This window comes from Seriola lalandi, unplaced genomic scaffold (genome assembly GCF_002814215.2).
Source record: "Seriola lalandi dorsalis isolate HSWRI2012SDOR001 ecotype SW California unplaced genomic scaffold, Sedor1 jcf7180002054961, whole genome shotgun sequence".
NCBI lineage: Eukaryota > Metazoa > Chordata > Actinopteri > Carangiformes > Carangidae > Seriola > Seriola lalandi.
In genome coordinates, this window is record NW_019525512.1 from 22,810 (window position 1) to 35,762 (window position 12,953).

Sequence of the window (12,953 nt, forward strand, 5' to 3'; positions counted from 1 at the left end):
GACAGCGACAATGACACTGATTTAGCTCTGATTGTGTCTCATTCCACCTCAGTAAACCCTCACACACACACACACACACACACGCACACACGCACACACACACACACACACGCCTCCATCATCTCCTCTCCATGGTCTCTTCACTCTTAATGAGGCAGCTTGATTATGCAGCCTGCTGGACTAAATTAAAAAGACTAATTTACAAACCAAGCGTGGTGGGCTGGTCCGACTGATACCGCCGGGCTGTGAAATAGACGTGTCACTCATGAAGCGTCCACACACACACACACACACACACACACACACACACACACACACACACACACACTGTTAGAGACACCATGGACAGTTATTGTCTGATTTCCCTGCACAGACGTTGATGTAAATTTACAGAAACTATAGACGAGAGGAGCAAAGATCAAAGAAGATGCTTGATTATTGATAGTTTCTTCTGTATTGTTTAATATCTAAAAAGACATTGGAGGGTAATTGACAGATTTATGGACGACATTAAGGACATGTCAAGTTATTTACACTCACTGATCAAACAATCACTCACTATAATAGCCCACTGAGGATAAACAAAGGATTTTTCGATTTTCGATTAATCAGTTATTTGCAAGGGATTTGCAAGAGACGGAAACAGCAGAAGCAGACACATCCCGACTTGTATTCCCTTCAAAAAAAAAAAAAACCTGGATCCTACACTTCCCATAATGCAACAGAGTTGGCATCTTTCATTTGCCACTTCCTGCCTGAGCAACAACCACATCTTCCAAACCTCCACACCTTCAGTTTATAACACAGTCATCCTGACAAATACATGAGCAGTCGCCAAGCACAAGGCGAGTCAAACCTGCCGAGGCAAGCCTGATGACATCATTATTACGTCATCGGTGTTCTGTTATGAGTGGCACTTCCCGTGATTAATTCACTGATCTTGATTTCTCTTCAATGAAATATGAAATACATCTGTGATTCTGCCAGTATTGGCTTTTTGCTGGGAGACAACATTGGATGAAGGAAGTACCACCTCTGGATCTCAGCCAATAAAATCACATCGTGCCAGTGACATCACATTAACCCTGCTTTTTAGTGAATGAATGAATAAACCATGGTGCCTTTTAAATACATTAGCTGAGAATACTGCATCTGAAACGTGGCTCTTACACACACACACAAAAAAAAAAACACAGCATCGCTAAATGAAAACGTTTGAAACACAGAGCAGCAGATTCTGCACGCCGCACGCTGTTATTACTGTGTTTCACGGGCAATAAGGCAGAGATTTATGGAGGGATTTCACCACTGTGTTGTGAGGTTTGGTCGAGTCTCAGCGTGAATGAGTGACTGGAATTTGGCTGCGGGTGACCACAGGAAAACAAATAAAGAAAAAAAAGAAGATTGTTGCACCGTACCTTATCATATTTGGCGACTATCTCAGCCCGCTCCTGGTCAAGTTTCACCGCCGCATCCTGCTCGGTATCAGACGCTGGAGAGCAAACACAAGAAGGAGGGAGAGAAGAGAGGGAAGGATGAATGACAAAACACACAACTTTAACACCTTTGTGATCAGACTCTGCGGAAAACAACAAGAGGTTAAATCATTCTCACCAGCTGGGCTTCACATCATGCTGCTGGTTTGTCGTGACTCACCCATAAATGTTTTTCCAATTTAAACAGTAGTTTCAAACAACAACAAAAAAATAAAACCACAGAGCAACTTAAAGGGGCTAACTCTCAGTTTCCTCTGCTTATCACTAGCTATGTAGCGATAGCATGTTAAGATGCGAATGTTAACATACTTACAACATCAGCATGTAAACTCTTGTCCACAGTTGAAGCCAAATTATTTTAGACCAAGTGAAGCTCACAGTATGCTAGCGTGTTAGCATGCTATGTTAGCTTTAATCTGAACCCTTATTCATTCGTCTCAGTCTATGATGATCTATCCTGTGATGAATTCCAGTGTTGCATAAATGAAAACTGTCCAACATTTGTTGACGTCAGAGGATCATGAAAATCATTTGATTTATTATCTGTGTGGCTCAAACGTCCGTACACATCTGTACACATCTGGATGAAATGTCATGGCTATCCATCTAATAACTGTGGAGATATTTTTGCTTTGAACCAAAGTGTTGGACTGACGCTGCCACACTCTACAGTCCGGCTACTGACGTGAGCATGACTACAAAACAAATAAAACATAAACAACTTATATAGTGAATTTATCTAATGTGTTTAACTTTGTTTAAAATCGTCTACAAACTTCTTCCTGTACAGATTCAGATTAGTTCTCAGATGAGTCTGACAGACTCGCTTTGTGTTGCTCCAACTCTCCTTCGGCGTGTCAGGGCCAAGAGCTGACGTGGAGAGAGCGCACACACGCACACACACGCACACACACACACACACACACACACACTCTCTTCAGACCAGTCAGAGAAAGCGTGGTGAGGCCAGCAGGAGCACTTCACTGCAGCACAGCCAGCGTGCCAGCCTGACCTCAGCCTCAGTCAATAATGTGCGTTTCTGTGTGTGTGTGTGTGTGTGTGTGTGTGTGTGTGTGTGTGTGTGTGTGTGCTGATGACAGGAGCTCCTTTAAACGGAGAGCTGCTGTGACAGAGATGTCACACTGGCACACACAGGTTTTCTGTTTTCTGAACATTGTGTGAGCGTTAACGTGTGTTGCACTTGCGACACACGGTCATAACACACACACACACACACACACACACACACACACACACACACACACACACACACACTAAAGCAGATACTTTTCTGTGTACCTCAGGATTGTAAATCTGCATTTCCCACGATGATTTCCACTCTCTTATCTGTCACACAACTAACACACACACACACACACTTCCTGATGCAGGCAACCATGAGAGGCTCCAAACATCGGATGTGTGTTAACAAAGCTGGCACACACACACACTACTAAGTGGGGTCATGTTGTGTTTATGTTGAATACGGCGAGCGGCACGTAGTAATGGAGGTATATAATGAATCACACCTCCAGGCTGTGAGAGGAGAAGCAGCCGGTGGGAATCACTCCATGGTAATAAACACACTAAAGAGGATGAATATTAACATGGCGCTGCTTTTTTAACAGATACTGATGGAGCCGTTACTGTTTGGTGGCAACTGTATAATATCGAGCCTCAGTGCAAATCAGTTCCTTAATAAGCAAACTTTAAATTTATTCCGATGTATTTTTAGAGCGAGTAGACACATGAATTGTCAGAGGATCAGACAAGTTTTTTTGGCAGGAAACGGTACAATAACAGACACACAGGGGCCCCAGGTTTACTGTAAGGCAACTCGTTCCTGGTAATGTTGTTAGAGAATCTGCTTGACTAAAGTACCATATTACCTGACGTGGTTCCTGCATTAGCACATAGACTTTCGGAGGGGGTGGGGGCTAAAATTCATTCCACACTATGTTGTGACATGTTCCCGCCATGTAACTAAAGATGGACGTAGCCTCCGTGACGTCACCCACAGGTTTCTGAAGAGCGATTTTTGAAGCTCAGAGTGAGCTGCTCCACCGTCGCCATCTTGGCAGTGCCTGACTCAACTCCTAACTCCCTGTTAAAATGGGAGTGGAGCTGAAACTTCGGTTCATGCCGGTTTGTGGCAAGCATACGCTCGCCCACCTGTCACTCAAAGAGGACACGCCCTCAATTCTCCATAACTTTAAGGCTTAATAAAATATAAACAGGTGAGTTATATAAACAGTCATAAAGGAGGGAAATTAGCTCTTGAGACCAAAACTGCTTTTGTACCAGGCTGTAAACATTTTTATTTTAACATGGGAGTCTATGGGGATTGACTCACTGTCGGAGCCCGACTCTAGTGGTCATTAGAGGAACTGCAGTTTTTAGCACTTCAGTGTTGGCTTCATTTTTCAGCCTTGGAGGTTGCGGCTTGGTTCCTACTTGAAATCTATGGTGCAAAAAAGGTCTTATTTAAATGTCTAACTAGAATTTAATACCTTTTTTGAAAATACACTACTGCATTGATTGAAATAAGTTGAGTTTAAGTACAAAAGAAATGTTCGGTATGGAAATATTTCTAACTCTTTAATGAGATATTTCCAGCTTTGATGCTTTAAACTGAAAAACTAACACTAAAACCTTTTAAAAGCAGATTCATAAACATTCTTTTCCTGCACAAAATGATCATAAATATAAAGAAAGCATGTGATGTTTGTAAAGACACTGATATCTATCAGCTGTAATCAGCCTTTATCTAAAACTACTTTGGCCTTCAAAAACCCCAAGTCGTTCAAATCCCAGCAGTTATGTAATATTGCCAGTTCTTTTCTTTTTGCCAGTTTTTTGTAACAGGAAGTATTTGACTCGTGTAATTCTCCGACTTCCTCCCCGGGTCTCCGGGGTTTCAACGGGAGGAACGGCTTGACTGGAATTCCAAAACGCTCCGGACAAACACGCTCCTTATTGAGCCCGGCTGGCATTTTTATGACAGGATGGTGTGTGTGTGTGTGTGTCAGTGAAAGGCATGTCGCTGTGGGCTGCCCAGAGCACACACAGTGGGAGAGCACCCAACAAGGCAGACTGTCTGGGGCAAACAAACAAATACAGTAAAAGCCCCTTTTTTTTCTGCTGGGACGTCCACCCCGGGGGGCCCTGCGGTTCCCATAGTGAGAGTGAGAGGAATTGGGGAGGAAATGGGATTCAGGCCTTTTCTTTGCACTGGAGCTTAGCCCTAATTCTGAGCCCTTAAAGCCATATTAGTATTCCACAGTGGCCTGACTTAAGCTAAATGCAATTAGACCCTTTTTCATGCTTGGAGGATCACACTGACGTCCGTGACGGAGATCGGGTCTGTGTGTGTGTTTTTATTTGTGGCTCTCGTTGGACTTGTAGTGAGTCCTGAGAGTTTGTAGGAGATTGTAGAAGAAGAACACGTTGTGACTTATCTACGCTGCACACAAGGAAGTTTTAATTCAGATTCAGATTTTTCCTAGCAAATTGGAAACTTTGCTGTGAAGAAAAATTTGGTAAAAATTACAGTGTGTGTGTGGAAAGTGATGACACATCCTTGCATGTTCCCTGATCCCAGTTTGAGAACAGCTGGTCTCAAGAGACGAATTAGCCCTTAAACAAATAAGCACAACTCGGTGGAGTTGAGATAGTCTGTCAACCACTTTACATCTGTATCTATTGGTTCATATGGTTATGTAATGGTGATTAAGAAGGATTTTTCTCAAAACATGAACAGTTTGTTTTTGTTGTTTTTTGAAACTGGGAATTGAACTACAGTTTCAAGTGTTTAGACAACTTTTAACATTTTATTTTGGCGTCTTCTGTTCAACCAACATTAAATGCCCTTTTTTGACGCTTCAGAAACAAGCTGTAAACACAATCTTTTTCAGTTGATATATATTGACATGTGAGAGATGGAGCAACGTTAGCATTCATTCAGAGGTGTTTTTCTGGCCACCTGATGAATCTAAGTCCAGTGTTTTCTCTCTCTTTTAGCTCTGTTTTTGGTCTCCACCAGCTCCTGAGAAAACCCCCATCTTCTTTAGCAGCTTAACGCTCCAGTATGTTTTTGCACCAATTTTTGAACACAACCACAAAATGAACTGCTGGGATTCTTCTGAGAAACACAACAAATCTCTGGGTGATCGAATGAAGTGGAAACAGATTTAAGAAACACCAACAAAATGTACGTATAATGAGTCGCAACATCAAAGAGTTAAACTGAGCTTATAAAGTTTTTATACAGAGCTTATCTGTCATTACAAAGCTGTCATTACCCCCCCACCCCCTTCCTCTGAGCTGACAGTCACTCCCCCAGCAGTGAGGCCGATGTCAGCTCCAGCTAACTGTCCCTGTCCCGCTGTGATTAAAATGTCCCTGTCCGTCACCCCCGCATCACCAGCTGGATGCCGCCCCCCACCCCTGGCTCTGCCCTTCACTCCTCACGCTGCATTCAGGTCACGTGGGATTTTTGCTGTCAGCACACAGGGCTGGAGGAGTCAGAAGTGTTCACGCATGACAGCTCGTCTGAAACCAGCACAATACACGAAGAATTCAGGAAGTTAGGTGCAACTTCCCCAGTGGCGTTTACCACTTAACAGGTGATGCAAGCGCTGTTCTCAGACAGGAAGCTCACACTGCTCATCATGTTTCATTTCAATCTGTGACTCCCATGTTTTCACCTGTCTCGCAGCAAAGTGAAAACCTGCACATTCAAAAGCTGTTAATGGAAAAAGAAAAGAAAGATGTCATGGCTATATTTATGCCAGTCCAATATTTTTTATTATTATTATATCTTATCTCTACTTGATCTTACTTCAATTACAGGTCTAAAAAAGTGAAATAAATAAAATTAAAAGTTCATTTATTTTGAAACAACATGAATTATTCCTTTTTTATTCATTTAATTTTATTTAAGTTCAAAAAATAAGATTTAAAAAAAAGTGTGTTGGCCACAGTTTCTGAATATTATTTTATTCTGCTCCAGTGTGGGAGGATTTTACAGCTCTAACACTGTCAGGCTTCAAAACCGACTTATTTCTTCAGGTGCTGCTAAAATATTCTAACATTAGTATGTGTGATGAGTTCAAGAACAAGCCAAAATATTATTATAATATTTGGCTCATTCAAACTTGTATAAAACCTCCAGTCAAGACATTTACCACATCTATGAGACACTTGTTAAAAGTAATAAAATAACATTCAGTCACTGTGGCCACCGCAGATGATTATAATATATATATAACATATCAATTGATCAGTTGATTTATATTTTTCTGATTTTTACATTATTTTTTATCTTATTTTTAGAAATGCAATGAAATGAATAAAAGCATTGATTCCACTTCAACTTTTTAAACAATTGATTCAGATGTTTATTTTTATTAAAACTTCACTGGTTTCACCTGAATATCTTTGATTTCTGCTCAGCCAAAACGAGCAATCTGAAAACGTCAGAGTGGCATTTTTTCACTATTTCTTTATAAAGCAACTGAATAATCAAGAAAATAAGCGGAAGAAAAACAGAGTGATGAAAATAATCAGTAGTTGTATCTGTGAATATAAAGCTCCTGATTGTTTCAAAGCTAAAAGGTTTTTTGCTTCATTGACTGCCTCGTCCTTGAATCTCAAACAGCTTCAACGGTGTCTGACACACCGAGGGGTTCAAAGGCCAATCACACACTAACTGAGATACACACACATGCTAATGAATATACAACAAGTGCGCCATTAAATGTAGATAGAAAATCTCTCTCTATATTTGGTTTTCAATCTTCCCACTTGAAAAAGGCCTCAGATTCAATTCTGCTGGCGTGACACGTGACAGGAAGAGCAGCGGGGTGTATTTGTATGTTAGTTCCTCATTATCGCCGCGGTTAAAGACCGGCGCTGACGACGAACACCGCCACGAGGATAATCACAGCCTTTCTCGTTTCCTCGGCTCTCCTGAAGCCGCCTTTTGCCCAACGTAACGAGCAACTCTTTGTTCTTCGTGTTAAGGAGTCGTCGCCTGTTTCAGCTCTTTGCAAAAACCTCCAACCATTTCTTTGTGCATTTCTCTCCCTGTCGTATATGCTATCTGCACAGACAGACAAATAATAATAATGATGATGATAATGACAGTAATAACAGTGGAGAGGTTGCTTTGGAGAGGAACTCATTTCCTGTCTTTTGTTCTTGCTTTCACACTTCAGTTGGTTCAGCTGCTGCGTTCAGGCTCTTACAGCCGCACCTGACCTCCATTCAGACGGGCACGACGCGCCACGTCACCTGATCCATGATTGTCTGGGTTTCTGACCTTCTACTCAGACCAAGCTCTTCATAATAATTAGATGCTTTAATACTGAGCTGCTTACATTTCCATTAAAGCCGAGCAGGAAGTTTAACTCTGGAAGCTTTCAGTGTGACGACTAGGGATGGTTATCGTTAAGATTTTAATGGTACTCAATACCGCTTATCGATCCGGTACTTTAACCGTTCCCTTATTGGTACTTTTTATTATTTAGTTACAGAAAAAAACAAAACAAGTTGTGACTGACTGAAGCTCTCTGCTGTGTTGTATGTTTTTTTTCTGGTAGTTGCACATAGACCTGAAACGATTCATACGACAGCAGTTTGACAATTAAAACTTTTCTGTAAAACTGAATTTGCATGAATGCAGATTTCTTACATTTACAATTCTGGTGATTCAGAGGTGGAAGTTTTCATGCATTTTAACAGCTTTAACAGCAATTTATTTATTTATATTCTTGTGGAGTTTATTCTACGACACATTTTCAAAGTTGCCTATAAAAATTTAAAAAATATCAAGGACTGATTCGTGATCTTTAAAAAAGTATCTTGCACGTTGGAAGTGCTGTATCATTGCATGTTTTTCTTTGTGAAAAAAATAGTGATTACAATTGAATTAATTGGCAATAATTTAAATAATTGACTGATTTGGTTTATGCCATGTTTTAAATTCCCTTGTTCTAACTCCTTAAATCTTAATATTTTCATCTTTTCTTTGTTTTTCATGTTAATAAAGTGAAAATCTTTTTTGATTTGCGGCTGTTTGAACTTGTGATGAACATGTTTCTATTTTTCTTACGTTTTGTAGAGCAGACCAACTGATTGATCAGCTGATTAAGAAAATGATCAGCATGTGAATCAGCACGGACACAGATACTTGTCAGCTGCAGACATTTCTGCTCAGACGTTGTGACACAACTTCTCGCTTCAAACTCACAGAATCACCTGAAGTTCCCGAACAGTGATGCAACTGTCTGCAACATGATTTTATATTATTCTATTATAAGTTTCCCTAAAGTGAGTATATGAAGATCTGAGCTGCACCACATGAACTGAAACCGTGTAAAATAGAACGTGTGCAGCGTCTTTAACAGTCAGTGCTGCTAATTAAAGTAAAGCTGAAACATCTAGCGCCTCTATGAGAAGTGACTGAGATGTAGACACACACACACACACACACACACACACACAAACATACACACACAGACCAAATGATGTCACCCACTTCACAACAAACAACTGATGAGGCAACTGCAGACACTTCACTATTACATGTTATTACCCAGCCTCCAAAACAACCATCTGTCTCTCAGCCTGCTTTTTCCAACCCAGGTTTGACCACGTGAACATGACGTGACCTCTCAGTGTCAACCGGTAATCACAGACTCCAGCAGTCCTGAACCTGAAGGTGAAGCTCTTCAGACACAAACAATAACAAGAACCACGAATAATGAACCATGTATACTCTGTATTAATACTGTTATAATCAAGCTGCAGCCACCGTGCTACAAAAACTCAGATCTGCTTTAAGCTAAATGCTAACGTTAGCATGCTAACATGCAGCACCTTCAAGTAAAAAGTGTGACCCATTTAACAGCAGACATTTCACAGCACATTATTATCTACCATGAGCATCTAATATTAGCATTGTGACATCAGGGCATTATATTTAGATGAAGAGCGTGAGGAGATGATAATGTACTGCTGCCGGTCTGACAGTCATTTGATTTATAAAGTTATTTCAAGCTTTTAACTGCATCTGGACTCTGCAATAAATAAATGTAATAAATCAATAGCATTTGAACATGTTAAAAAGCTGAGTATGCATCACTTTTTGAGAGATGTTTGAAAGTTTATGGCACGAAAAGCTAAAAAATAAAAAGGGATTAAAAGGAGATGTATTTCTATAGTTATGGAACAATGGTAATTAAAAATTTAAAGTGTGATATGAATCAAAAATGTGTAATATTTTCTTATTCTTTTAGTTCTTTGTGGTTTGTTACGAGTGTGAACTATTTTCTTTGTTACTGGTGGGAAGATTAATACACAGACAAACTACAGCTACTTTTACAGGTAAGTTCGTCCTGTCGGTGGCTCAGGAATCATCTGGATTCATCCTCTGGGGAATACGAATGTTTGCGTCATATCATCTGGAAATTTTTTACATTTTTATAATTTTAAAAAAAAAAAATATATATATATATAGCGATTACTCAGTGACCAACGTTTTGTTTTTAGTAGGTTGCTGTTCATGTATGTGTACTGCACTTTACAGACAAGTTCTGTTACTGTCTGTGTTATATTTTACACCACAATGCAACTTTTATTGCAACTCTTTGGACATTTTTGTGTTGTGGAAAGTATCTCACCCTGCCTTCTGTATATTTGCAAAAAAGGAATCAAAGACAAACAGATTGAAAGGAAAATCCACTAACCAACCGTCACACAGGTTTTACCCTCAGAAACACCCATTTAAATCAGATCCTATAAACCACACACTGCCTGTATCGTCTGCATGAGATGTCCGACTCCTTCTCATCTTTTACCTCTTTTCAGGCCATCCAGCGGATCCTCCAAGCGGGTCAGAGCCTTCGTCCGCATCGGTCTCAGTTCAACCCGGTTCCCGACACACACAAGAGACAACCTGAACTACCACGTCCCATCACTGTCACTGCCCACTGCTGCGCGGCGAGAGAGGGGACGGAGAGGAAACATGAGCGAGAGGCGAAGAGAAGTGAGATCAGAGACTGCTGCTGTCAACAATGCTGCTGTTTGTTGCTGTGGCTACGACAGACGGACGGACGGACGGAGAGGCAGAAATCAGTCAGTCCCACTCACAACATTCCCCACCCAAACACAACAACACAACAAGCTCCATTCAGCACGTCAGACAGAGACGCGACAGAGGGAATCGCTGTTTTCAGAGAAGTTTTTCCAAATGTCACAAAAAAGTAAAACACGACGATCCAAAAGAAAAAACCAGAGGAATTGCACTCGTGTTTACAAAGAGAGTGGACCGTTCATTACAGTGTGATTATTTATGGCACAAAAATTTACCAATTAAACAATTTCCCAATGTGCGTAAGAGTTTTTCTTTGTTGTTGTTCTTTCAAGTCGAGCCCTTCAGCCCTTCCTTCAGCGAGGGAAGCTGAAGGAGGGCAGACGATGACAGTTTGATGATAAAAAGTTTCCATTAAAACTTCATTACGGAGTGGACGTGATGTGCCGTGAAGGGTCTTGTGATGTGGCGCATCAGAGAGAGAGAGAGAGAGAGAGAGAGAAAGAGAGAGAGAGGGGGGGGTGGGGCTGAAATGAGCAACAGGCAAAAAGGAGAGAAGAAAAAGAAGCTGGCCTGTCGTCTCGGCTGTATCTCGCTGCTGCATCAGTACAGGAAATATCTGCGCTCGTGAGGGGAGAGAGTTTGGCGGATGAGAGTGAAGTGCTCTTATCACTTCAGAAGCTCCGTGGGTCACACAGAGAATAGATAGGGCGGACGTTTACCGCTTTCAAGCGTCATCATCGCCGTTTTCTGGAAGTCCACTTAATCCACGTCTGTATTCGTGCAATGCCAGACTCACTCTGCACCGAGGCCTGTCGAAGCTTCAATCTCTCCTTTATTTATTTATTACTTTGTTTGCGATATACAAAAACACTCCTGCAGCACTGACTATATTTAGCCGGCCCTGATCGCCGTCTCTTCACCGGTTGAACAGACACATTTTTGAGCTGTAGCTGCTTAACTTTAAAAGGGAGAGTTGGGGTCATTTGACATGTGTTACCTGGAGTAGATTCAGATCAGCGCGCTGCCATGTTTGGAGGAGCAGCAGGTGTGTGACTACAAGGTCAGCGCTAGGGTTAACTTTCATCTTCGTGGTGGAAATCATATATTTTTTGTCAATACAGTAGATAAAATGGCTCCTCGTTTATTTTTTTTGTCCATTTATTCACTGCTGGAAATAATTAATTACTAAAAGTTCTGTCCTAATATTTCAGATCGTGCCGTGACCCCCTACCACTCGACTCAGCGCCATGTTTTTAATGACTTCAACGTTTTTATTTGCCGTCAGAAATCAGCCGAGGACCGAAGCTGCAGTGCGAGTTCCCACAAGGCAAATATTAATCAATATCAAAGTGTCTGTCGGTGGGTGAAGCAGCTGCCTGCAGCATAATTAGATGCAGTCGTATTGTTCAAAGAGGCTAAATGTGGATACAGATCAGAGGCAGACGGCGCTAAATACAGGTACAAGTCGTCCCAGGGGAGAAATAATCTTCAGATCATCATTCCCTCCTTTTCTTTTGAGATGCTGTTTAAAACTGTACCTGCTGTTTAAATTACCTGCTCGGTCTTTTAACTTGTTTTCAATCTTTAACGCACTCTGAGCTGCGTTTCTTGTAACGACAGGTGCAAAATAAGTTCTTTATTATTATTATTAGCTCCCACAGCTCATCACAGAAAGTGAAAAACAGTCGCTGTTCCTCAAAGGCAACTAGTCCAACTTCCTCACCGGTTAAAGTTTGGAAGTCACTTCCTTGTTTTGCTGGTTTTCAAACAACACACACTTTCTCTGCCATCACACAGTTATTAATAACGATATATAAGACTGAACTCTTTACTTCACTGGAAAACTGCTGCTCTTTCACCTCAACACTCAATCCGCACAATATTAAACCCTGTCAAAATAAAAGAGTAAGGATGATTTATAGGCTTTATTTAATCTAATGAGCTGTCATCCTCTCACACAGAGAGGACTGAGAAAAGACGCCTCTGTAGTCGTCTTAATCTGAGAGAGCAACTCAGGACGTGAAAGCCGTGTGGTTTCCTGATTATTGACAGGAAATTGAAAAATTGGTAAAGAAAGGATTCAAATTCCTGAGCTGTGAAAGAGAGAATATGTAGAAGAATAACTAATAAATGTTGTTTTGAGTGACACATTTCTTTGCAGAGTAAACTGCCTAAAACTGGTGCAAACAGACGACACGCCTTTGAAATCTGCCACTAATCTGATGAAGCTGCGGCATTACATTCAGCCCAGAGAACAAAGTTTTGATCAAACGCAGCTGATCGTAGCACAGAGGCTGTTATCACCACAACATGCAGGACTCCGTGCCAACATCATGACTGTCACCAGCTTGCTATTAACA

General features: G+C 41.1%; 1 protein-coding gene across 4 annotated transcripts in view; it reads right to left on the bottom strand.

Moving 5' to 3' along the window:
• usp6nl (USP6 N-terminal like) overlaps nucleotides 1-12,953 on the bottom strand; it is a 69,301-nt gene that overhangs the window by 21,714 nt on the left and 34,634 nt on the right. For 3 of the 4 annotated variants that reach the window (XM_023395332.2, XM_087170807.1, XM_023395330.2), the window contains one exon: nucleotides 1,419-1,492. In XM_023395332.2, the coding sequence (XP_023251100.1) occupies nucleotides 1,419-1,492 (74 nt within the window). Of the gene's footprint in view, nucleotides 1-1,418; nucleotides 1,493-10,357; nucleotides 10,732-12,953 lie in introns of those variants that run through there. The other variant, XM_023395331.2, reaches the window with a different exon arrangement.